Consider the following 27926-nt stretch of genomic DNA (forward strand, 5'->3'; position numbering starts at 1 on the left):
ATAACTGATAGTTTTTCTTCCAAAACTATCAGTGGATAGTTTGTAAATGGATTGTCATTTACATTTGATTATTTATGTTAATATCAAGTCACCTGTTTATTTCTGAATCAGTACACCATTTATGTTTGTCTAGAAGAGATCTGTACTGCCTCTCTTTTTTTGGTATCACACGCAGCAATCAACAGTCAGCTGAGCAGAACCTCAGTATCAAGCAGTGTAGCTTCAACGAATGCAATAAATGCTTATGAAACAGAGAAGATTCCATGAACTGTTGGTGTCTTGCAAGTCACAATCCTAGCAGTCTCAAATTTCTCGTCCTGCAGAAGGAATTTCCAGGTGAGGTTAAAAAAAACCATAATTAATCACAATGAAACCATTTTCAAATTTGTTTTTAAAATAATCCCTGACATCAAAAAGCCAGGAAAGAACTGTATAAGGAATGAAACACAAGGGGAAACTGAAAAATTAATTTATTATATGAAGAAACATAAACAGTAGTTATTAGAGTCAATGGCTGCGAAGCAGCCTGCGAAAAAGTTCACATCCACAGTTTATTGACTGAGAGGTACTGACACATAACACTCATAACCACAGCACTAATGTTCTAAGGTGGTTTCCAAGGAAACGCAGTATTTGACACTTTTAATGTTTATTTTCCCATTTACAAGCCTGAAAAGATTAAACCCATATTCAATTAAAGTCTAACAGGATCAGGCATTCAACTCATAAAGCATAACTGTCAAAAGACACTAGCTACTATGTCCTTCATGAAAGATGAAAGATACAAAAATGAACAACGCATAATCACCAAAAGCAATTTCTCAGATTCCAGTGAGGTTTTCTTCCTCCAAGTACCATGTGTTTCGGTGCTAATATTTGTAAGCAACCTATGGCCAGACAAAGGGCAACTGCTGAGTTCTCTCCAGAATAAAGACCATTTACACTTGCCCTTCCATGAGGTCAAAGGCCAAGGTATTCACTCGAGACACTCATGGAGATGATACTGCTTATTTCTCTTCTAACAGTAAAAACATAGTAACAACCTGTTTATGGACTTGAATAACTATACGAACAACTCCTTAAATATGCATGGCACTTTAAGATATTTTCACAGCATTTTCATATCTCTTATTTTAATTTGATCTTTCAACCAACAACCTTGTGAGGTAGGCCGCGCAAGTATATCATCCAAATTTGGTGGGTGAAGAAACTGAGGCATACGACAATTCAGTAACTTGTGGGCTACACAGGGGGCGCCAGTCTCTACACTGTGCTGTCTCCAGTAATGGAGAGACAAAGCCTAAATGTGTTTGATGATCTTATTTCAATATATTCTGATGAAACACTTCAACTCCATTCAGCTAAATGATCATGATTCAGTTCGAGCAGCTGTCATGACAAGTTACGGCATGCAATTAATTAGACAAAGCACTGAGAGTTTTAAAAATTGGAATTATAATGAAAAGCATTTTAACTCTCAACACACGAGGGAATTTGCTTGTTTGTCTTTCGGGCAACCTAGCTCTGCAGTCTGAACTATCATCATTTTATCATTTCAGAGGTATAATATAAATAATTTTAAAACAAAAATTCTCAGTTCACCGTGACTTAAATTTTTACCACACAGAAAATAACAGTGGTTTCTCTCCCCCAAAGTGAATGGACACACATGGTCCCAGAGCAGGGATATCTGTCTGTCAAGGGTTAAAGATGACAAGATGTCCAGTTTAGTGAGCAAACCTCTTTGGCCTTATAAATGTGGCTTATAATTGGGTTACAGGAGTCTGACAGACCATCACTGTTAGTTTGGTTTGGGGTCATTTAAGATGCTTAGCTATCTTCTACATTTAAATGATTTAAAATGCATTTGAAGGCTGAGATTTGGTAACAGTTCTTGAGACAGGCTTCCAAGCCAAGGCTGGATGTATCCGTCCCTCCATCCCTCTCTAATTTGGACCACAATTCCTGCTCAAACTCACCATGTGTAACCTGTCTCCTGACAGACTGCCTATTAAAAACTGGGTCGGGGGTGGGGCAGGGAAGAAAAGAAGAAAGAAACTGAGTGGGTCAGAAAGTTCAGCCATTAGGGGTCCTTAGACCATACACCCTGACTGCCCTGCAATGTCCAGCCCAGTCAGTGACAAGTCACCTGATCCAGATATTTCCTTATCAAGGTTTTTATGGTAGACATAATGGCACTAGATCTGGGCATTTTCCCGAGACAACTGAGGATACGCTATACAATCCTTTGATGAAATAAATACGGTTCCAGATTAAAAGAGAAATTATACTGGAGACAGGAGAGCACAGAAGCATAAAATTGGAGATAGCATTCAAAAAACTCACAATCATGCCAAATCAAAATACGTTCAGTTAAAGACAAAAATCCTCTGGTCATTTCATCTCTTTGTATAATTTAAAAGTTTTTGAAGTCAGTATCTAACTTGGGAGAGGAGACCCTTTCCTTTCCAATAATGAAAAGTAAAATGCCCTACGTAATTACGCCTGGGGAGAGATTTCTGAGGAGTTCCCTAGAAAAGCTTAAGTTAACCAATGTAACTCTTGTCTAAAGCTCTTCTGACAGGCTAGGAAGAAAAGGCGGAAGAGAAGACTCTTTTTTCTTCTTTGTCAAGAAGGCAAATCCTAACAAAGTCAACTACAAATTTCCCAGAATTGCAGGATGGGACTGAACCTTGAGGAGGTTTAAACCTGCCTTCCAGCAGATTCATTTATCTTCAACCATCCTGAGAAGGTAAGATTTCTGCTTATAAAAGCCTATATCCTTTTGATATTTTAACAACCCTTGTAATCCAGAATCTCTCGAACACATTGAAGGAATACAAACCATCCTAAAATCCTCGGGCTTCCAAAGCCAAACCCAGAATTCAATTTTGCATCCATGAATCCTTGGGAATAAAGTCTCCAAGTAGGAACTTTTGAATCACAGCAGGGCAAGGTGGCTATAGCTGGTTATGTACAAAGAGCCCTAATAAGAGAAAGTGGAATATCTGCCTATTCAAAAAGCAAACTTGAGCAGCCCTCTCTGAAAAGTCTGACAGGAATGATATTGCTGATGACAAAAGCCTAGTCACCTTCTGTGGTCATGAGGACAGCTCTTGAATGAAAGCTATGCTCAGAGAAAATAAAACAAGAGGCTACCTACACCAGCAGTTCAAAAAAACCTAGAAAACCAGAAAGCTCCTGTCCTCATTCTACCTGATGGATCTAACCAGCCCAACTCAGATAGCAAAGGGCCCTTGTCAGGGAAAAGGCCAGTAACACCTGGGAGATTAAGGTCAACTACAAATAGTGGGACCCTGGGCTGCCTCTCCAATACTCAGGGCTTTCCTTGGCTTCTCTCCATAGTTCCCACATGCCCAAGAGCTCTCTAAAGAGGAGCAACTCACAGGGAGTTAAGAGCTAACTTCCCTCTCTGTCAACTGCACAGGGCCCGTCCCTTGTATGAAGAACAAGGATCAACCCAGAAAACAGTAGGTCTGAACTCCGAGAGACTCAGGTCCTACTAAGCTGAGCAGAGCTCTTCGGTATTCAAAATCTGGCTGGGCACAGAACTTATTTTACTGCTAGAAGGTGTCTCATCTCTGTCTCCGACTGACCTTTGATCCGCCTTGCCTACAGACTCACGGGACTTCCGCTGCTTGCAGTGACAGCAGACACACTTTAGCCACTCTTGAAAGCCTTCCGAAACAGTGGAGGAGAAGAGCTTTTTGCAAGGGTGGAAGAACTGATAGAACACAAGCATGAACAGGATGGCTGTGCAGTAGCCAACGAGCAACTGCAGAATCAGCAGAGGCGCGCACACGTACATATAGATGTCAGTCTTGTAAAGATACCACATGAGCAGGAGGACGGCGTTCTCAATGAATCTCAGCATGTAGTACACCAGGAGCCGGTACCAGTTCTGGGACTTGCTGATGAGGTCAGGGTTGTTGATTTTCAGCTGCACGGCTGACCAGCAGAACATATTGATCCCGGCATAGAGTAAGGTGAGGAAGCCCAGGACAATGGTGGTGCCCACGCGACTGAGGGCCTTCTCGATGTTCTCGGGGAATGGGGAGCCACTGCACCAGAAGAGGATCCAGGGATAGAGGAAGAAGCTGAAGAAGTTGATGAGCACGACCATTACCACCCAGGCCTTCAGGACGGAGGTAAAGAGGACCAGGACAATGACTCGAGTGGCAATCTCGAAGCTCCTCCAGAGGAAGATACACACATAGGCCAGAGGCTTTACTTTGACATCATACTCATCGTACTTGATCTTGATGGCTAGAATGTTGCAGCGCAACGCTCCGTATACAATGGACAACAGGGACAGGACCATGAAGAGACCTGGGGAGAGGAGAGAAAGAGCACGGTCGAGTCTCACCGGCACCAAGAATCCTGCTCTCGCAGATACTTCCTCGTCCCTATTTCTCAGACCCCTCTCTTCTCTGCTCACCGGATGACTGCCAGCGGTCCCTATCCGCTCGCTGTACTGCATGGCTTTTCCCAGGGCCGCATGATGCTGCTCTGCCCAGGGGCCGGGGAGGCCTACGGGCCAGGGAATCCATGCTCCGGGACAGCCCTCCTGATCCAAGTCTAGCCCTGATAAGAGCTGAAACAGAACTAACCTGCCCACCCCCCTGCCCCCCACGCCTTGGGTAGCGCAACTCCGAGGCCTGTGTCCTCTCCAATTTTCCAGTGTTTCCTTACAGGCAACTTGCTGGTCATGCGTGGTGACTGCTGTCTAACCCCGCTCCCTTTGTTGGCTGCCGTGCCTGCCTTGTCTTAGTCCCTTCTCCCGTGCTCCTTACCCCCTCCTCCAAAGACACATGCACGCAGAGCCTTGTCTCCATGTCTGCTTCAGGGTCAACTCAAATTCAGACATCTTTCTAACGCCATCTTGCTCTGCCAGAATATGTAAGTTCCTTTATGTGGTGTGTTCTGTTTCCTCCCTTAGCTTATAAATTCCCACGGAGTCAAGAATGACCAAGTCTGGGTGCCTGGATGGCTCCGTGGGATAAGCCTCGGCCTTGGGCTCAGGTCATGATCTCAGGGTCCTGGGATCAAGGCCCTCATCGGGCTCTCTGCTCAGCAGGGAGCCTGCTTCCTCCTCTCTCTCTCTGCCTGCCTCTCTGCCTACTTGTGCTCTCTCTCTGTCAAATAAATAAATAAAATCTTAAAAAAAAAATGACCAAGTCTGACGTTCTGTCTTGGTGCCTCTGAACACAGGACAGCAGTAGGTACACAAACAGAAAGGTCTCAATAATAAATTGCTCAGTGAGTTCCTCTATATCTGCGAGAACTTGCAATTAATATTCCAACTATAGAATGCTCACTTTTCTTTACTCTTCAGTTACATTTAAGACCATAACTGCGGATTGCTGAAGAAACAAGAATCTCTCACCATTACTGGGAATGTTGTCTTGGGCTGAAAGGCCTTGGTGTTTCAAGAAATCTCAACTTGAGCTGCTTATTTCTTTTTAAAGAGCTGGGTTTTTTTTAAAGATTTTATTTATTTATTTGACCCACACAGAGAGAGAGATCACAAGTAGGCAGAGAGGCAGGCAGAGAGAGAGGAGGAAGCAGGCTCCCTGCTGAGCAGAGAGCCCGATGCGGGGCTTGATCCCAGGACCCTAGGATCATGACCTGAGCCGAAGGCAGAGGCTTTAACCCACTGAGCCACCCAGGTGCCCCTCCTTATTTAAGTTCTAAATCAATGAAAAAACATCTATATTTGGTGGACATAAAAGCTCTGAGGCTTTGTTACTTATTTGCCTGGGAGAAGCTCAGTTTTACTCAAAGCATCGACTTTTTTCATTGTCTTTTGGCACTGATTTAAATCATCAAATCCATTCACTGGAAAGACTATCATCTACTAATCAAATTTAAAAGACAGAAACACTATCACAGGAGTATACTGGGCAGCAATTGGACTGAATTATTTTTCCTGAGAGGCTAACTCAGTGGAGCGTTGTAAAGTAGTACGTTACCAGTGATGTATTTTTATATGTTTTATGTATTTTATATTTTTACAAATTTCTACACCCTAAGGATTTAACATTGAATCTTCTTCTCTTAGCCCTTCGGTTTTCCCCACAAGAAAAATATTTCATATGAAGAAGATGAGCTAAGCATAAGTAATTAAAATGTCAATTGTATCTTTGCATACATATAGTATTTATATAGTTATATTTTGGTTCTTCAAATTATTTATTACTTTTAACAACAGTACAATGACCCAAATGATTTTTTAAGCGTTTACCCATTTTTCTCTTGTTAGGCCAATTATTTCCAAATTGCATTTATTTCTCTATAAAGAGAATGAGCCAACGATTACCCAACTGGTGCTCGGTGGCAACCACCCACTGAAGCCTTTTGAGAATGCAAAGAAATTGTCATAAAATCACTGACTTCAATTGTCATTCCCACTGTTGGGTGGTCATTGCAAAATGTCACAGGTAGAAAGGGGTCCAGGAAGAGAGATGTACTTGGAAGACAAGAAGGCTTGTACAAAATGCTTGGAATGCACATCTCTACCTCTTGAATTAAGCTGCCATGCGAATACCTACTTATTCAGACTTAAGCGGAAAAAAGTTCCCTGATGCCACTTTCCAACCTTATCTTTCCACAGTCAACACAAAAGGGCTCCATTGGCAGTCCTGCTCATTTTAGTGGCACTTATAGAAGTCTCACTTCCCTCTAATAATCCTATTCTCATTTCCTATGAGTGTGTGTGTGGCGGGGGGGGGCATTTTGCTGCTCTAGTCTTTTATTAGAAGGCAAGACATCCCCTTAGGTAAAGCTGAACAGAAGACTTTGGCACTATTCCAAACTCTTGCCATACTTATAAAGCTTCTTCCTACTCAATTCCTGTCAAATCATCTCCTCCCAAATGAACTCTTTTCCTATTTCATAGAGAAACAAATTGTTATTAGGCATGAATTTACTCATTTCCTGACTTGACACCCAAACCAAATCTCTATGTTAAGTGATGAAGAATATTTTATTGCCCAGGATTCCTCTTAGCAGGGGAATTCTCTATGTAGGAGAAGGGGAACAGCTTCTCTGTTGCTTTGGAGAGGTAACAGCGGCTGCTCCCCAGATGGGAGACGGTATATGGCAGTTCTCTGTGATGTGACTACTCTCCATGGACACTGGATCTTCAAATAAAAATGACTAAACTTATCAAATGTTTAGGTGGAATAGACATTTCCCCCAAATTTAGTGAATGACTTCAAGGAAGGAACCGAGGCACACTGAGGTGGCAGAGGGCAATTGAAGGGGTTAGCACAGGAAGCTTCTGAAAATAGAAATTTTAACCAGATTTCTCTCTCTCTAAAAATTTTTGTTATTTATTTGCCAGAAAAAGAGAGAGAGCACGCATAAGCAGGGGGAGGGCAGAGGGAGAAGCAGGCTCGCCGCCAAGCAAGGAGCCCCATGTGAGACTCGATCCCTGAACCCTGGGATCACGACCTGAGCCCAAGGCAGACGCTCAACGGCTGAGCCACCCAGGCATGCCTTTAACCAGATTTCTGAAGGGCAGTACTTTCATCTCTTTTTCTTTCAACTCAGCAGCTGGAAAGTGCTTTCTTTACTGTCGAGAGCCACGATCTCCACCTGTACTGCACTCCACCACTTGCTTCCTTTTCAAAAACCTTGTTCCATCAATTATCGTCTTTCTCTTCTGAATTTGCAGCTGCTCTCGCTCTCCCGGCTTTGTTCCTTGAGTGTATGAATATGCCTATGTCAGCTGCATCTAAAAAACCATCCTTCACTTGCAAAAACCGACATAATTGTGGGAGCTGTGTGATGGAACGGGAGATTCATTATAGTAGCTTCTCAATCTTTTCGCCTGTCGCAAAATTGCTATAATAATAATGCTAAAAGGGAGGAAGGAAGAGAGGGAGAGAGACAGGGAGGGAGGGAAGGGAAGGAAGAGTAGGGTGCGGGAGAGAGAGAGGAAGGACCCCTCCATCACCCTGAACTTCTGTCTACTATTCCACTGTCCTTGACGCTTTCCAGTCAAACCTCCTGAGTTATCTCTGATCACAACACTCACTCCTTCATCCTCAAACTCCTTGCAGTCTGGATTCTGGTCTGGCTCCTTTCTGATCTCTCTGTAACATGGGATGCTGCTTACTCACACCTTCTCGAAACTTCTCTTGGAGAAGAGATCACGTTGTTTGCTACTAATCATTCTCTTGCTTTCCTTGTAGCCTCTTCTCAACTTCATCCATAGGTACATCTTTCTCTTCCACTCAGGAGCCATGCTTTTATGGTCTCCTTCTATCCCATGGCCTACTAGATTTCTCTTCCTACAGATCTTACAAGTGTCTTAAAACAAAACCACAGAACAAAACTTATTTTCCTGAAAATTCCTGATGTTTCCTCTATTAGCCCATGACACACCATCAGCCCAGATCACCCTATCCAGAAATCTACGTGTTCAGTAGGACTTTTCACCTTCCTGTCCCATCACAGCCAAGTAGATCTCTCAACTCTTGCTGCTCTGTGTGGCTCATGGACCAGTGGCGAAGACACTGGGAATTTGTTAGACGTGCTCCACCTCAGACCCAGTGAATCAGAATCTGTATTTCGACAGAATTTTCAAGGTGATTAGTATGACCATTACAGTTTGAGAAGTACTGCCCGAAGTTCTTTTCCTCTTGCCTTTCTGGTTCTGTCCCTTGTTAACTCTCATGTGGTTCTTGCCACGGGGTCCTAACTCCTTTCTTTCTCTGCCGCCAGTCTTCCTTGTCTTTTTGCCTGGATAAACCCTATTTGTTTTAAGGTTCAGTTAAAGTGTTAACTCATCAATAATGCTTTTCTTCAGCTTTTATTTGACTACATTCATTCAGTTGTGCTAAATGCTTCCAAGACTCTTCTGAGCCCAGTTAACTGCCCCTTTATTGAGATCTTACAGCCATCTATCTATGCAGACTTTGATTTCATCACTTGATATCTTGGGTTTGGCACGATCTCCTATGTGGTGCCTCTGTTTTGATACAGATTTTTGTCACCAGCACCTAGCACAGTGACTGGCACAAAGCAGGTAATTGATACACGTATACTGAATAAATGAATAAGTGAATTAAAAATGGCACAACCTGTGAACAGCCTTTTTTCTGCACTGAATACAGAATGTAAGCTCCGGGTCTCTCACAGACTTATAATTGAAGTGAGCAATGAGAACTCTCAAAGCCCCTTACCAGAGGGTGATGTCTGCGGTTATGGGCTTCCTATGCAAATACATCTGCTTCCGTGGGCCTTTCTCAATCAAGAAGTTGCACCCGTTTCCAACATTTCCTGAGGTCAGATCCAAATTAGAAAATGTCTTTGAGATTCAAGTCTACATTCTAAAAAAATCCTCTTTGAGGTACATGACAGGCCTGCAAAACAGGGAGATGTAAGACCAGTACAATATTCTCTGACCACGGGCATAACTAAGGAAGCTAAGCACTGCATCCGCATGTGAGGCCCAACCAGAAGCAAGACCATTCTGGAGGATCCTGGCAGTGTTGGGTTTTCCTGGGCCACTTATCTAGTAGATCACTATTCTGGCGGGATTCTACAGCTTACTCCTGGGAGTGATCCCTGACTGCTTATTCTAGAACCCAGGGTTCTACTTTATCGTTTTTTTCCAGTGTGCAGCTCTAATTCGACTCCAGGCCCCAACGATCGTTTAACAAACTGTCAATAAAGAGGCTGAGAATGAGAGAGATCGTCATCACCATGAACTTGTATCTGCCTCTGCTACCCTCCCTCCCCAGCTGCTACCACAAAAATGGCTTTGGTTCTTTATTTTAATGGCTTTACTGAGATATAATTTCACACACCACACAACTCACAATCTAAAGTGTACAATTCAGTGGGTTTCTTTGAGGTCCATTCACAAATATGTGCAACCATCACCAGAGTCAATTTTAGTACATTTTTATCACTTCAAAAAGAAATCCGGTGCCCATTAGCTATCATTTCACTAAGACCCTTGCCATACTCGGCCAGAAGCAACCACTAATCTACTTTGTGTCTCCAAAGATTTCCCAGTTTTGGACTTTCACGGGAATGAAATCACATAATATGTGCCTTTTGTGACCAGTTTCTTTCACTTAGCATAATGTTTTCAAAGTTCATCTATACTGTAGCATGTATTAGTCTTTCACTCATTTTTATGGTTAAATGATATTCTACTGTATGACTACAGTACAGTTTTCAATTCATTCATTAGTTGATGTCAATTTGCATCATTTCTGGTTACTTTGAGTAGTGCTGTTATGAACGGTCATGTACAAATACATTCTCTTCAGTCTATCATATGCTGGGTCGTATGATAACTTTATATTTAATCATCTGAGGAACTGCCTTGCTATTTCCCAAAGCAACTGAACCATTTTATATTCCCATCAGCAGCGGATGAGGTTTCCAATTTCTCTATATCTTTGTCAATGTTTGTTACTATTATTGACTTAATTCTTATTATTACTAACTTTTTGATCCTAGCCATCCAAGTGGGTGTGAAGTAGTATCTCATTGTGATTTTGATTTACATTCTTCTGGTGACTCAGGAAAATTTGATGCCAAGCATCTTTTCTTCTTTTCATGTGCTTATTGGTCATCTGTCCATCTTCCTTACTTCCTTCTCGTTTCTAACTGTAGAACAAATTCACAAGAAATTTCACACTGTCCCATAAGTATCCCAAAAAGTCTGACAAAATTCAAAGGCCATATCTGCACAGACTAATTTATATCAGCCTTACCCAGAGCCATCAATGAGCATTAAAAAAAAAGTATAATTCTATCTTCTCATGCATTTTTAATTCCCTAAAAAAAAAAAACTGGCATGAAAAAGCCAAAAGGTATTTTCATCCTGACAATGGTAGATTCCTTTGTTTTGGTCTAATATTTCTGCCAAGAACAACTGGAAAAACATCCACTCAAAGGCATCAGAGATCTACCAAAGCAGTGAGTATTTCCGGGGCCAAGATCGCAAAGAAAAATCCCAAGAAAAAATTCTGATGCTGCTTTTCCCCTCAAGATATTTGCCCGTATGACAGCAGGTACTAAGAGACTAAGACTTTGAACACAGCTTTCAGTAATGTCTCAGAGCAGGTGGGTATGGGAGCAAATATTGACATTCTGACCAAAAGCTTTCTGGTGGGAACCCAAAAGACGAGATGTTAGGAGCATGGGGTGACCAGAAACAGATAAGCCCTCACAAAGACTTAAGTATATTAGTCAACCAACTCAAGTTGCAAATAATCACATTCACCTGTATCTAATCCAATTACCTGCTATAAACAAAAGTTAAATCTTCCTGGAGGCGCCTGGGTAGCTCAGTCTGACTCTTGATTTCGGGTCAGGTCATGGTGTCACGCAGTGGGATGGAGCCTCAAGACAGGCTCCACATTGGGCATCAAGCCTGCTTACTATTCTCTCTCCCCCTCCGTCTGCTCCTCCCCAGCTAACCCCCCAGCCCTACTCACTTGCTCGCTCTCAAAAAAAAAAAAAAAAGTGTTAAATCTTCCTGGAGAAAGAGAATTCATCCAGAGCCTCAAATTATCTCTCTTTTTAAAACAAACAAACTGACATTTAATTAAAAATAAGTTGGCATGCCAACAACAAAACCAAGAAATTATCAAAATCCAAGAATGAAAACAGATGATAAAAACAAGCCAATAGGAGATAATAGATATTGGAAGTATCTGACTTGGACTTAAAAATATCTGTAATTAATATGTTCACAAAATTGTATAAGAAGATGGAGAATTTATCAGGAACTGGAAACTATTTTAAAAATGGAACTGAAAAATATAGTAAATACAATTTAAAAATCAACAAATGAGTTTAAGAGGTTACAAATAGCTATAAAGACAATTGGTACCAGACAGAAGGCAAGTCAGAAGAAAATGGGGAAACAAAAAGGATGAGAGACTTACAGGAAAGTGAAAATGTCAGGGAGTGGGGAGAGAGAGAAAAAAGAAAAAGGGGTCCAAAACAATATTTAAAGAAATGAAGGTTGAGAATTTTCCCGAGCTGCTGAAAGATAAAACTAAACCCCAAGCAGGATAAATATGAAAACTACACTAAGCATATCGTGTTAAAATGCTGAACACTATAGTCAAAGTGAAAACCTTAAAAAGCAATCAAGCAAACAAAAAAAATTAACTTCAAAGAAGCAACAAGGACATTGGCATTTCAACAAAAATAATGGAAGCCAGAAGACAAAGGAATGAACATCTCAAAGTGGGAAGAAAATAATGTCTAAAGATGAAGGTAAAAGACATCTTATGACAAAACAAAAATGAGGAAATCTGTCACCAGCAGACCTGCTATAAAGAAAATAATAAAGGTGATATTTTGGGCCCAGTGAAATTGATCCCACATGGAAACATGAAGATACAGGAAGGTCTGAACAGGGACCAAAAAGATAAATACAACTCAATTTTTATAATGGGCAAAAAGGGGTGCCTGGGTGGCTCAGTGGGTTAAGCCTCTGCCTTCGGCTCAGGTCATGATCTCAGGGTCCTGGGATCGAGTCCCGCATCGATCGGGTTCTCTGCTCAACAGGGAGCCTGCTTCCTCCTCATTCTCTCTCTGCCTGCCTCTCTGCCTACTTGTGATCTCTGTCTGTCAAATAAATAAAAAAAAAAAAAAAACTTTATAATGGGCAAAAAGACTTAAACAATCATCTTTCTCTCTCTCACACACACACACACACCAAAATGTCCACTAAAGATGTGCAAAGGAACTCAAGCTCATTAGTCATCAAGAAATGCAAATTCAAACTAAAATGAGACACTATTATATACCCACTGTGTTCCTAAAATTAAAACCAGGTGTTAGCCATTGGAAGTCTTATACATTGCTTGTGGGAATGTAAACTGATACAACCACTTTTGCAGTTTCTACAAAAAGCTAAACATAGGCATTCCTATGACCCAGGAATTCAACTCCTGAGTATAGACATAGGAGAGCGCATATACATATACACTAAAAGGCATTTATTTACTAGGATTTTTTCAGTGGCATTATTCTTACTAATCCTAAATCTGGAAATAATCTAAGTATTAATCAAGAGAAGACTGTATCAATTCATTGTGGTATATCCATACAATGGAATGCTACACAACTACACTAAAGAACAAACTTGTGCCACAATCCACAACATAAATAACTCTCACAAAGTGTGTCGAATGAAAGAAGCTAGGCCTGATTCTATTTACATGGATTTTTTTTAAATCAGGAAAAATTAATTAAAAATCTGTGATGTTAGAAGTCTGCTTTCTGATTAGTGGATACCCTTTGGGAAGGAAGCTTGGGAAAGTGATAAGAAACTCTTCTGTTTCTTGACCTGGATAGAGGGCTACATGGGCACATTTACTCTCTGATAATTAATCACCCACATGATGAGTAGAGTTTTGTGCGCACCTTTTATACTTCAATGAAAATGTTTACTTAAATACATCTAGAAGTACTATTATACTTAAACTAGGCACTTAATAAATGTTTATTAGATTACATTTTTAGAAGGCAAAAAAACCCACAATGAAGTTGTTCCAGAAAATTTCCTTCCCTACACTGGCAAAATGCCAAATAGAAAACACAGTTCAAACCCCTACTTAGCTCACTTAGCACTACTTAGCTACTTAACAAAACTGGCTCTAAAGATGTAACCAGAATGACACCCTAAAATGCTATAAAATACATTTTAAAGTTTGGGTGATGAAGACCTTAACTGTTACCAAAATCCCACTTGAACATCTGCCAGTTTTCTAGATGTTTGGTCAGAAATTGAGGAGTTTCAATATGTATTTATTATCTTGTTTTGTATTCAGAAGTGTCAGAACAAATATTATAGCCCAACATTCATAGCATGCATAATGCGATTATTACCATCTACAATCCCCAAAGATCCTGACTGATTTTATTTTTCTCTCCAAAATATTTGTATTTCTTGCCTAAGGAAACTGGATGATAAAATATACTCCAGATCATCTCTCTTATGTCCAAAAAAATTATTGTACTTTTACTTCATACCAAGGACTAGTATAAACATTTTATAGGTACTCATCACTTCATCCTAACAATAATTTTATAAAGTAAATACTCTTTATAAAGTAATTTATAAATTTATAAAATTTATAAAGTAAATACTCTTATTATATTCATTATACAGAAGACAAAACAGATACACAAAGATGCTAAATGACTTCCTAGAAATCACTCAACTAGCAGAGCTAAAATCCAAACGTAAGCTATCTTGCTCTAGAATCTTGGTCTTAACCAGTAGGCAATTATGCCTAAATAAATATAATGAGGTTCATTTCCCTAGCTGTGGTCTTAGCTTCACTTTTCATCTTTTTTATCAATGGAAGGCAAGAAGCAGGAATCTGCTACCCTTGAAATTGCCCAGGTCTTCAAGGAGTGTGGAGAATCCCTCCCAGGCATTTGGGGAGTTGTCCAATCCTTCCTTGTTTCCACTGAGCCCAAATTTCATACCTATCTTCTATTACATGAGTGTTCTCTACATAAAAACTTCCTGAAATCATGCTGTCTAGGCACTGGGGAGTGGGCAGGCATCACACTGCACTAAGCTGGTTTCTGGGAATCACCTCCCAAGGCACAACAAATGGGGGTAATGCTCCTCTATCTGCCCTACCAACTTCCTTATCATCCTGCCTCAGGCAGAGAGACAAGGCACCAGTGAGTTGAGCTACAGAAAAGAAAACCTTTGCCCTCCATACCCAGACATAGAAACTTAGTACCTGACCCATGCACAGGCCCCTATATCAGGTTATCTAATAGCAAGATTGTAGCAGGACTACTCAGAAGCCCAAGACAGAAGTTCTGCATTCTGCTGCACCTTCTCAACTACAGCAAGACACACCAAACCTTCTTAAAACACAGTTACTCAAGTACAGTGAACTTTAAAAATAATCAGGCATGGCCACTTGACCCTCCACAACTGAAATAATCTCTTCCGTTTTCTGCCTTCGCCAACACTTGAGCCACAGACACACACACAAATATTTACACACACCTCCTTACTCCACTAGTTTTTTCAACTCCCACAATGATTCTCAGTATAATTTTCTCCCAAATCTATCTTCCCTTCCCTCTTTTCAAATGCTTTTCTGTTCTTATTTAATGGCCTTATTTTGTATGTGCTTACAGCTGTAAATAACATGAAAACCTTTAGAAATATGTAGAATATAAATAATAAAAAATGGATAAGTAAATGCCTTGGACTTTGCAAAGCAGACCTCAGTTCTTCTGTGTGCGACTATACCTGCTCAGTGCCCCCAGTTCCATGCTGTCCTACCAAGACCTACTTTGCAGAGATGTGGATGTAGAATCAGAAGGCCCTGTGCTGGATTCTTCAAACACAGGCTCTAGAAGGAAACCTGAGAAGCTGTAAAAGCAGCACTGCCATCCTCCAGGGAATCCAAGCACAGCCTTGACAACATACTGTTTGGGGGGGGGTGGTAGGCAGCGGTCCTTCCCACTGAGTAGCGTTAAGTAACTAAGTAACTTCCACTGGCTTGTAGCCACAGAATCCCGAAAAGAAAATTGAAGCCTACACCCAGACAGAAGCCAAGCCTGGATAAGAAGTTTTGGTAGTACACAAGAGTACTTTTTCCCCAGTGCATTCAGAGGTGAGTTAAATTTAGGAAGAATGGGGGCGCCTGGGTGGCTCAGTGGGTTAAAGCCTCTGCCTTCGGCTCAGGTCATGATCCCAGAGTCCTGGGATGGAGCCCCACATCAGGCTCTCCACTCAGCGGAGAGCCTGCTTCCTCCTCTCTCTCTCTGCCTACTAAAAAATAAATTTTTAAAAAAATCTTAAAAAAAGAATATTAATATTTCTAATGCATATGGGATCTTCTCCAAAGAAAGGCAGAAAGATATAAAATATAAGGCTGAAAAATACATGAACAAAATAGGTTTCTGTTATGCCCCCGTTTACCAGAAAATCAAACACCCAGAAATCTCCATCTCCTTTGAACTGTTTTAACTGAGTTTCATGGCACATTTGCTCTGCCGGTCACTGTTATTTAACCAACTCTTTGCTCAATATATTACCATCCTTTTTACTAAGCACTAGCTAACATCATTCAAATGTACTTCTAAAGGGTTTAAAAATGAAGAAAACTTTGAATCAAAGAGTAAGTTTTCTAGATTCTTACTAGATAATTCATTGCCCTACTCACACACACAAATGCAGTCCCTTTAATTAACCCTGACATTTGGATCCTCGTCCACATACACCATAACAACTCAGAAAATGTTCACAGAAGCAGACAGTAACAACTGCATGTCCTTAAGTTCAACTCGAATTAGCTAATTCTTGGAAGTTCTGAAGTCATGAATTTATTGTCTTACTTTTTCCTAAACACAATGAACATATGCCACTACAATAACCTTGTTACAAGATGCTTTGAATTTCTGCTTAATATTATTTTCCCTAGAGAAAATTAAATTTCATTCTATCCACTGATTCCAAATTACTTTTAGGTCTCTTGAGGCACAATTAGAAATACCAGATATAGCTTCCAATCTGAACCAAGCATTAAAAACTACTTATCTCTGGAAATATAAAGCTTGGCTCTCTAAATCTTTCTCAGTCTCCTACATGCTGAAAAACTGCAGAATCAGCCTTAATTAAAAAAAAAAAAAGGCCAGCGATACCAAAGATTATTACCCACATTTTAACACAGCTGTGAGAGCCAGTCTGACCCTTTCTTTTTTTTTTAAGATTTTATTTATTTATTTGACAGACAGAGATCACAAGCAGACAGAGAGGCAGGCAGAGAGACAGAAGGGAGGAAGCAGGCTCCCTGCTCAGCAGAGAGCCCGGATGCCGGGCTGGATCCCAGGACCCTGGAATCATGACCCGAGCCGAAGGCAGAGGCTTTAACCCACTGAGCCACCCAGGCACCCCTAGGTCTGACCCTTTCTACATGTTTCCCTTGCCCATCTGCAAATCTCCAGCCCTTAGCCAACCTGTTTTTCCTCCACTCAGTGATCAGGGTGATCTTTGACAGCAGAGGACAAGGAAGGACTGAATATGTCGCACTTAAGAAACGAATGTGAATTCAATTCACCTTTCTAGAATAGTTTTAGTATGTTCACATGCCTCTCACCAGGCCAAGTGCTTTTAAACATGTGCTTAAGGGGTTGCTGGCAGTAATGTATGAGGAATGCTATTATTTAGGCATATTTTTCTCAAATTAAACTTCTTATTTTAGAATAGTTTTAAAAATAGACATAGCAAAGTTGGTTCTTTGAAAAAAATCAACAAAACTGATAAACTCCTAGCTGGACCGATCAAGGAAAAAAAGACAGAATATGAATTACCAGTATCAGAAATGAGGGGCTATATCACTACAGATATCAAACATATAAGGAAATATTATTAACAACGTTCAGTAACTTAGGTGAAATGGACAAATTGCTAGAAAAATACAACTTACTAAAAGTGACAAAAGATGAGATTAAAAATATGAATAGGTGTCTAACTATTGAAGAAATTCAATTCAGGGGTGGCTGAGTGGCTCAGTCACTAAACGTCTGCCTTCAGTTCAGGTCATGGTCCCAGGGTCCTGGGATCGAGCCCCACAAGGGGCTCCCTGCTCAGCGGGAAGCCTGCTTTTCCCACTCCCAGTCCCACTCAACCTACTTGTGTTCCCTCTCTTGCTGTCTTTGTCAAATAAATAAAATCTTAAAAAAAAATAAATTCATTAACAATACCTTCCCATGAAGAAAAATTAATTCTCACTGTTTGCCTCAAGACCAGAGAAGGAGCCAAAACACAGAATCCAAACCCATTTTAATCAACTTATATAAGGCTAAAATTTTCATTAAATTAAAACCCATTAAAGTTACCAATACTATACCCAAAAAAGGGCATATACCACTTATAGACTTGCTATCTAGTGTAGCTTCTCTAAAAGGGGGCCCTCCATAAATAAACAATTAATAATATAGTTAATTAACCTCTAGTGAGCATCCTAACCAATGGCCCGTACCACACGCCAATGTTTTCTGCTTGTCTTATTTAATTTTCACAACACTCCTGTGGAGCCTGTGTTGATAGATGCAGTTTATAAATTAAGAGACAAAAGGTCTCTGAGGTCAGCTCAGTTGCACTATTCAATAGTAGAACAGGCAATGAGCCCAAGCTCCTGACCTTAGTCCCAGAGGATTTAAACAAAGTACCAGCTGTGTTTCAGCTTTGAGGTTGCCCAGAATGAAAATGCCCCCTGAATTTCACAGCACTGATGCTCCAGAGCTGTGGGGAAACCTCCAGTAAGAATATAATACTCCGTGGTTTGGGCTCAGACCTCCCCAAACCCGAGCTGCCTCACACGATCTTCATGGTGTGTATCTTGACCATCTAGGCTTCTCAGTGAGCTCCTGGATCTCTTCACGGAAATTTAATTCAGAGCCTACTTGGGCCAGCAAAAAGGAAGGACAAGATAGAAAAGGGAAGTAAGAAGACAGGAAAGGAATAAAACAGCCTTTGTAACATTTCAAAGCACTTTCAAATTCATTTTCTGCCTTGTCTTCCTACCCTCCTAAGGAGGTGAGCAACACAGTCATTGTGACTTCTGCTTCAGAAAAGAACCTGAGATCTAGGAGGCCATATAAAATCAAAAGGAAGATGGAAAAATAGTGTTAGAGTCATATGTAGAACAAAGGTTGGCAAACTGGGTCCTATTTTTGTACAGCCCAAGAGCTACATTTTTGTACATTTTTAAAGGGTCAGGAAAACATACAAAAACAAAGAATAAGTGACACAGACCATGATGGCCTGCAAAATCTAAAATATTTACCATCTGTCCCTTTACAGAAAATTGTCGCCTGCAATAGACCACTTTTAAACCACACACAAAATAAACTAGCACTACATTCATCAGCATGCAGGGTTCTCAAAATACTAATTATGTGGAGCAAAAAATGCAAATTCCAAGATGATGTCTGCAGAATGCTAAAGATTAAAGACCTGCAAAATCAATATATGGTATTTATGGACACAGTACAAATGCAATTAAGTTATAAATCCTCAAGAGAATGCTAAACTCTGAAATCATGACAAGGGTCACAGGGTGTCCCAATTACACTAATATGTTATTTCTTAAAAGAGAAAAAAAACCATAATTCTGAAGCAAACATGTCATGTGAATATCTGATAAAGGAAGCAAGGAGGTATGTGGGTGTTTGTTATATTATTCTCCACTCCTGTCTGTATGTCTTAATATTTTATAATACCAATATTTTAAGTTAATGTACAAAGAAAAAAATATCTGCAGTTAATAAGTGGGCAGATGGTGCAGACATTGTGTGGTTTTTACCAGGCCGCCAGAAAAACACGAAAAAAGCCCTCATGACATCCTTGTGGGGAAGTCACAGTTAGTCATATGCTAACATGAGTGCAGTTAGATGGATTTGCACCTGGATAAGCCATCCGTACTGATTCTCTTCACTACTTCCATTCAGGCTAAAGGGCATTTGTCAAGGAGCTTGAGGCTTGTGGCTTTGGGGCTGTCCTAATCTCACATCCTTGTCAACCACTGAAGACATACACATATACCTGGGACAAAACTGGGAAGACAAGAGAATCGTGATTCAAAATGATCTCAACAGGCTGATACCCTGGGCGTGAATCCAAGAAAAGGAAATAGAACAAGAAAGAACATCAAGCCCTACCTTTATATATTTAAAAATACACTGTACAGGTACAGATGGGTAAATCTTGGCTTAGCCACTCTCAGTATGTCCAAAAAGGGGGGGGGGAGAATTTATATCCATCCATATAAACCAATTGCATTATTCGGCTCCTCCTGAAGCTAAAAATCATTTGGGCACATAAATAAAACCACAGAGTTCAGATTAAAGCCCCAAAATAAAATAAAACATAGTCCCACTGCTATCAGTTTTTGCCAAAATAAGTCTGCAACATCACATGCAATTATGAATGCTGTGTTTTAAGAAAGGAAGTGACAAGCCAGATTTTATGTTGAGTACAGTAACCTTGATGGCTACAATGCATTCCATTAGAGAAATGAATGGAAGATCTGGAGAATGGAAATGAAAAAGGAGACGAGAGAGTTGTGACTATTTGGAGGTCTGCCATGAAGTGAGGGTGCGTGGATGTGTTAGTGCTGCTTTAGTGGGAAAAAGCCACGTCTAACCATGAGGCTGAAGATTAGAGGAGGCTGATTTCTATGAAAAATCTCTACTTAGTAGTATCAGCTTGGTGGGGTATTATTGTGGAAGGGATTTATTTTTGCCCCCAATCTCCTCTCAACTGGGCTCTGTGGAAAGAGAATGTGGAAGAAGTGATGGTGTCCGAGTTCTGAGCCCAGACCGCATGAGCTCTGCAGTTTTCTGTGGTCTGACTCCTCCCCAAGCCTTGAAACAGGGAGTACAGCCCCTGTGAGCTACTCCGAGGGCAGCCATCCTCCATCAGTCAGTCCCAAATGACCCAAGATGCGCCTGGCTGGCCCAGACCAGAACTGCCCACTTGACCTGAACCTTGATGAGCAACAATAAATGTGTTAGGTGGTCTGGGCCACTTACAGCAGCTAGCGTCTATCAAGGAGCCCTCTTGTCCCCTTTCTTGGCATATGGTACCTTGGTCTCTACTCACCCCAGGGGCTGCTCCCTCAAGTCTCCCACCTTCCAAAATCTACAAATCATAATCAGGTCTCAGTCTTTACGCTTGTGAATACTCCCAAACTCCAGGGTACACACCCTGAACTATTTCAGGAGACCAGCAGTGGGGTGGGCCTGTGGGTTCCCAGCTGAGAAGGCACGAAACGAAGTGTTTCACCACTACCCATGCTGCGAGCACTCTGCATCTTGAAATTCCACTTTAGGTGGTTTCTGGGAGGGAAAGAGTTGGAGTGGCTTCTTACCACATATATTATAGAAGCCCTTATTCTCTCACCCCTTCCCAAAGGTATTTCCTGATAGAATCTGAGAGTGGGATATGGGGGCAGACTGTGGTAGGGCTGGTTTGTCACACTTGGAAAATCTTGAAGAAAGGAATCTGACCAATTCTTAGTGGCTTTTTTTTTTTTTTTTTTCCTGTATGTGGCACATTCAGCTCCTGGCCCTGTTGTCTTCTGCGGGAAAAGGAAAAGTCCCACTTAACTTATGATACAAGGAAGAACATACTAACAAGGAAGTTTTATCAATGGAATGGTGCCTTTTGAGGACGGAGAGCTCTGCTGCCAAACATAACCAAGCAGAGGCTGGCGGACCACCTTTAAGGGACACCGAAGACGAGATTTCTTCATAAAGTACAAAGTCAGACATGATGGCCTCTTAAATCCTTGCTACCTCTTTACATTCTCCATCTCCATGAGAAGCAGTGTTGGCTGAAAGACTAACAATGGGCCAAGCATCCAAAATCCTGGGTTTCAGTCTTGGCTTTGAGCCCTTAAACTTCCTGAACCTTGGTGCTGCCCACACGATGGGCCTTCCACTTAACTGGTACCCTTCCTCCATTCTTCCCTGTAGGCAGAAGTCTAATTCTGATTACAGGCTAACCCTCCCACATGTTCAAGGAAGATGCTCACAGTTTTGGCTCCTGGAGTAAATCAAGAGTTGTGTAGGCCAGCCTCTTACAATTTTGTGTTGCAAATGGAAAAAAAAAAAAGATATTTGCATGCTGTATTCACAGGGTTCAGTAGATGAAGTTGGTCTATCTATTCCAGACCCCACCCAACTGCTCTTCAGGGACAAAGGCACCTATACCTTAGAGGCATCTGTAACTCCAGTACTGTGGCTAGAGACTGGTTTAGCCTGACCTATGTCTGCCCAGTGAAACCCGAGAATTCTGCTGAACGAAAAGGAGTTCTGGGGTGCCCAGGGGTGGCTCAGTGGGTTAGGCCTCTGCCTTTGGCTCAGGTCATGGTCTCAGGGTCCTGGGATCGAGACCCAAGTCGGGCTCTCTGCTCAGCGGGGAGCCTGCTTCCCCCTCTCTCTCTGCCTGCCTCTCTGCCTACTTGTGAACTCTCTCTCTGTGTCAAATAAATAAATAAAATCTTAAAAAAAAAAAAAAAGAAAAGGTGTTCCTCCCCAATAAAGAAAGACACACAGCAAGAAACCTCTCTCTTCTTTCTCCCTGACTTGGGTCATGCCTACATGTGTTGTCTAGATCTATAACAACCTATACATGTTTTAAAACACGGCAGCCAAATTCTCTGATACTCTTCCCATTGAGAAGTAGAGTCTGTGTCTCCCCTTTTTGAACCTGAGGTCTGGTAACTGATAAATGGCAAAAATGACTGCCAGTTTCTGGGCGAACATATTAAGAAACAGAAAGCTTTCACTGCATGTCTTTTAGAATAGTCATTCTTAAGACCCAGCTGCCATGCTGTGAGGAGCAAAGGAGAAGCCCGCATGGAAAAGAACTAAGGCGTCGGGCCCTCAACCCCAGCTAAGTGAATAATAGCGGAGTACCAAACTGCCAGCCACGTGACTAAGCCACTTTGGAAGGGGATTCTCCAGCCTTCAGTCAAGCTGCTCCAGCTGATACCACAAGGAGCAGAGATAAGTTGACCCTGCAGAGATCTGCCCAGATTATAAGTTCATGGGCAAAAGAAATGACTGTCATTATTTTAAGTCACTAAGTTTTGTGGTGGTTTACTATGCAGCAATATATTATGAATACACAGTCCTCTTGCAATCACAAGGGGAAACAGACACACTGGCGGAAGATCCCCAGGTCGTTGATGACACCGTCATGCCAGTAAGTCAGCCAACCATGGGATCACTCTGCCTCTGAATGTGTTAGGGGAGGTGATATATATTAACGTTACATATATTTTTAATTTTCATATTTTTATTTATTTTACACCTTTAGTCGGGACTTCTTTCATTTGCAATTGCAGTGTTTTAAATGATACACTCTGCCTTTTCTTCTGTAAAACTGAAATGAATACAATTGCCCTGCTCTTTAGTTTTCACCATTCATTGACTATATATTGAGAACCCATAAGTGCAAAACTGCACAAATGAGCAAGACAAAGACCCGTGGGTAGACCAGTAGATCAGGCCTGACCACTCTCCCCAACCCCAACCAGAACTAATAAGCATTCATGGAGGAAGCATGAAAAACACAGATAACTGGAAAGAAGAAAAAGTAACCCATAACCTCACTATCTCAAGAAAACTAACATTTCGGTGTTTCTTTTGAGACTCCTTTTGAAGTTTTCTATTTTGTGTATGTGTGTACATATGTGCATATGAGTATGTGAGTGTGTATACACATGCAAAAAACTGAGATGTGGCAGAAACGTATAAACTTATATAAAGCACTATACACACACACACACACACACACAGAGCTATCCTTCAATATTCCTTCCACGTGTCTCTAAGAATGTATGAATTATAACTGTTATCTTTAGATTAGTTCATAAAACACAGCTGGCCCTGGAAATAGGTGATACATTAAGAAAGTTTTTTCCTGAAGCTAGACAATTTGTCCAGCCAAGGCACATCTCTGGGAAGTGACCTGATTAAAATGAAGACAATTAGGTTAGGTTACCAAAGTTCAAAGAACCGTATTACAGAATTAGACCAGTGAACCCTAGCCTCTTCAGCCTTTCCGCAGATACAGCAGAAATGAAACAGGAGAGATGAATTAGAAGCATCTCTGAGACCACTTCCGGAAACATCCCATGCTAAACAACCATTTTCTACCCATTCAACTCACTTGTCTAAGAACTACTATGACTGTTTTTTTTTTATTCTTATCAAGCACTCACATCAAATGAACCCTCTATTTCCCCCCATCTCGCTAAGAATCTTTGGTGTACGACTTCATTCATTCTCTCGTACAAACCTCAAACACACCTGCCCCTCGGTTCTTGCAGCCTCTGAAAGAACTTGTACGCTGGAGGACTCTAGTGGCCTTTTCCACAGCTGCACATGCCTGGCCTGCTTTGATTCAAATGACCAACTCAGATGACTACTCTCGAGCAGCAGAGCCTGAGGCAAGCATTTGGATGCACGTGGATCATCTGGGATGTAAGCCTGGGAGGTGAAGTGAAGGAGTGAAGGCAGCAGGGCTAATAAAGACTACATGAAGCCAGCTACCACCGTGGCAACCAGGGCTCATTGTCTCTGGCGATCCACAGAGGACTATACAGTTTGGACCCCAAATTATCTATCTTAAGGACAGAGGCCAAGGCTATATCCATTGACTACCATCTCCTTTAGTTTGTAGGTGGCCCCACAGTGTTCCCCCATACTTCTCATCTATATCTGAGCTGCATTCTCCGGCATAGGAGAAAACCTGGAAGCAGAAAAAGAGAATACCACAGTGTGTTCTGGAACTCACGGTTGATGTGGGATGCTGGCAATGCATGTGGAACTCTTCCCCACAGCTGCGCTAAAATCGAGAGGGCCAAGGGAAAGTGGCTCAGGGTATCCAAGAGCCTGCTATAGCCCCCAGATTTAGCTTTCCTGGCTATACATCCATTCTTGCTTGCAAACTAAATCTTCAAACTGTGATGATGCCTGACAGACACTTGCAACTCAAAATGACAGAAACTGAGAAGAGGCAGAACCATACCCATGGAGTCAAATCCTTTAATAGCACTTGCTGATGGCAGTAGCATGGGGCTCCCTTAACTGTGAGGGGACCGGCCAGTGGATGAGGCCATGAGGGCCCTCGCCAGGCTCTAGAACACCGAAATCAGCAATTCTTCCTGAATTGGGACATATCATTAGTTAGACAGACTGTCCCATCCCTAAGGAAGTAGTAAAGCTCAAGGTCTGGCACTGCTCACTCCACATATTGCGAGGCAAAGGTCACGGGCCTTGTTGCTTGCCAGCTCCAGGATATAGGCTGTCAGGTCACTGATAAGCATGCAAAGCACATGGTCCAGTGGCAGTTCAATGGTCTCCCCTCCCACGGTGCAAAAAAACAGTTTTATTCCCAAGGATATCTTTATTTCAAAGTTCCTAATCAACATCCCTTTGTTCTCTTTTGAAGTGGTTTTTAACACCTGTCCACTCCTTTGTAAGTAATAAAATCTTTTAACATGTATCCATATCTATATAAGTGACACATGATTTTACCTTTTGAAAAATATCTTTTCACAGCCTTGAAACTCACAACGAGATGCCTGATAGGCAGGTAAATGTTTCATGGAGAATGTACTTCATGTAGAGTTAAAGCCCAGGAGTGTCTTTTCTTGGCTCTCCTAGCTGAAGCCAAAGCGCCAACAGAACTGTGTTCACTCTGCCTTTTTCTGTCTTTTAAAAAATTGCCTCTAGGGGCGCCTGGGTGGCTCAGTGGGTCAAAGCCTCTGCCTTCAGCTCAGGTCATGATCCCAGGGTCCTGGACTCGAGCCCACATCAGGCTCTCTGCTCAGCAGGGAGCCTGCTTCCTCCTCTCTCTCTGCCTGGCTCTCTGCCTACTTGTGATCTCTGTCTGTCAAATAAATAAATAAAATCTTTTTAAAAAATTCCCTCTATACTAATGTATTTCTGCTTTGTTTTGTTTTGTTTTCATTTATGGCCATTAAGTTATTCCCCATGGTTGGCAGAAATGGATGGGAATTTGGTTTGAGGATCTGACCATCTGGAGATCTCTTTACATGGACTCATGGTTTATAGAGATCCAGCCCCTGCTGGGAGAGAGGCAACAGAGAATCTGGTTTGTCAGTCTTTTTGTTTATTAGTCTATTTTTAAGCTTAAATCAGTTCAGAATTTCATGCCCTTTGGGAGGGAAACAGCTTTTGAAATCTGGACTGGGAAGATTTTGTTTCTGTATTTACTCTTGATCCATGGTTAAAATTGTAAAATTGAAGCTGTTTCTCTGGAGCTATATGTTTCTATATCTGTAATTCAGAAATGCCTTCACCACTGATGGTGTGAATGTGTGACATTTTCTTACCTTAAGATGGTATTAATATATTAGATTATAAAGTCTCTTTCTTAATTTAAAGGACCTCTGTTCTTATTGGTATATGCAGATAAGTAATTGCTTATATACATGGAATATAACCAAAATTTCCTAAAATACAGAAATCAAATATTTTAAATGTGTTAGACTTTAAAAATGTATTTTAAGAATTCAAATTTATATGGAATGTATGTAAATCTTTGACAATTTCAACTAGTATAATATTTGGGGTTTAATGAAAACAACTGATTTCTCGGATATGTATTTTTGTGAAATATAATACAAGCATACATTTTTATGCCTCTTGGGTATAGTTTTGCTGAACTTACACAGGTTTATAATCACATGGGCTAGAATTACCTACAGAATGTTTAAGATTACAAAAATATCAATTTATGTTTAAGCAAATTGAATCACTGTTCTGACAAACTTGTATTTCCACAGTAATGAGGTTTTGTAGTATGTCACCTTGAAAGTGTTTCCAAAATCTTTAGATAACTTCAGACCTTTGACCAATATTATGAAATATTAGACACAGAATGGACACCTAGATCATTTCCAAGTAAGAATACTAAAACATTCATTACTAAGCATAATTTTATTTATATACTTTTGCTTCTTATTTGTATATGCTACGAAGAGGCTAAATTTTGGGGTTTATAGATGAACGTATTCATTTCTGCCATATTGTTAAATATATAAGGGAACTATGTAGCTGAATAAAAGCTAGGCTAACTATATTCACTAACTCTGCTAAAATGACAGAAATTCACAATTATCCACCCCCCCAGTTTCCTCTGTGAAATGCAAGTGCTTAAAACTTATAAGTAGGGGCACCTGGGTGGCTCAGTGGGTTAAAGCCTCCGCCTTCAGCTCAGGTCATGATCCCAGGGTCCTGGGATCAAGCCTTGCATCAGGCTCTCTGCTCAGCAGGGAACCTGCTTTCCTTCCTCTCTCTCTGTCTCCTTGTGATCTCTGTCTGTCAAATAAATAAATAAAAATAAATAAATAAGATAAAAAAATAAAACTTATAAGTAATAAATATGAATGAGACTACATGTGACTGAGACTCTACTACAAGTCTCAAGATAATGAAAAATGGTTATGTATCTTTTTTTTAAATTAAGTACCAAAAAGAGAATGTTTCTGTCTGAAGTAAAATCACTTGTTACAGAATTTCCTATGGCTGCTATAACAAATTACCACAAACTTGGTGGCTTAAAACAATACACATTTGTTCTCTTAACAGTTCTGGAGGTCAAAAGTCTGAAATCTGCTTCCCTGGGCTAAAATCAAGGTGTCGGTGGCACCTGGGTGGCTCAGTGGGTTAAGCTTCTTCCTTTGGCTCAGGTCATGATCTCCGGGTCCTGGGATTGAGCCCCACATAGGGCTCTCTGCTCAGCGGGGGGCCTGCTTCCCCTTCCTCCTCTGCCTGCCTCTCTGCGTTGTGATCTCTCTCTCTCTCTCTCTGTGTCAGATAAATAAATAAAATATTTTTTTAAAAAATAATAAAATAAAGGTGTCAGTAGGGCCCTGCTCCCTTCAGAGGCCTCAGAGGAGAGAATCCCTTTCATGGCCTTTTCTAGCCTCTAGAGCTAGATTCCTTGCATTTCTTGGCTGGTGGCCCTTTCCTTCAGCTTCAAAGCCAGCAATCCTCACATTATCTTCTTCCTCTGTCATCAAAACTCCTCCTGCCTCTCTCTTATAAGGATACTTGTGATTACATTAAAGGCCCACCGATGTCATTCACAGTTTTAGGGATTAGAACCTGACTATCTTCAGGGTCATTACTGAGGCTCCCACTTCGCTTCTACATAATCTGTGCAAATAGCAGAGATTCCCTATCTCACCACAGTAACACTTTCTTATGACTTTATCATACCCTTGGTTATTCCCTTTTTTATTATTCCCTTTAAAATAAAAGAAACCTGAATTTAAAAATGTGTTAGTGATTTTTGTATGCTTATTTAAATATTGTATTGTTACTTTATTTAA

General features: G+C 41.0%; 1 protein-coding gene across 1 annotated transcript in view; it reads right to left on the reverse strand.

Moving 5' to 3' along the window:
- Positions 1-453: 453 nt before the first annotated feature.
- Positions 454-27926, reverse strand: part of XK (X-linked Kx blood group antigen, Kell and VPS13A binding protein) — a 41295-nt gene continuing 13822 nt past the window's right edge. The window contains exon 3 of the mRNA XM_082717902.1: positions 454-4350. Coding sequence (XP_082574028.1) covers positions 3524-4350 — 827 coding nt within the window. The 3' untranslated portion in view covers positions 454-3523. The remainder of the gene's footprint in view (positions 4351-27926) is intronic.

This window comes from Mustela nivalis, assembly GCF_964662115.1.
Source record: "Mustela nivalis genome assembly, chromosome: X".
NCBI lineage: Eukaryota > Metazoa > Chordata > Mammalia > Carnivora > Mustelidae > Mustela > Mustela nivalis.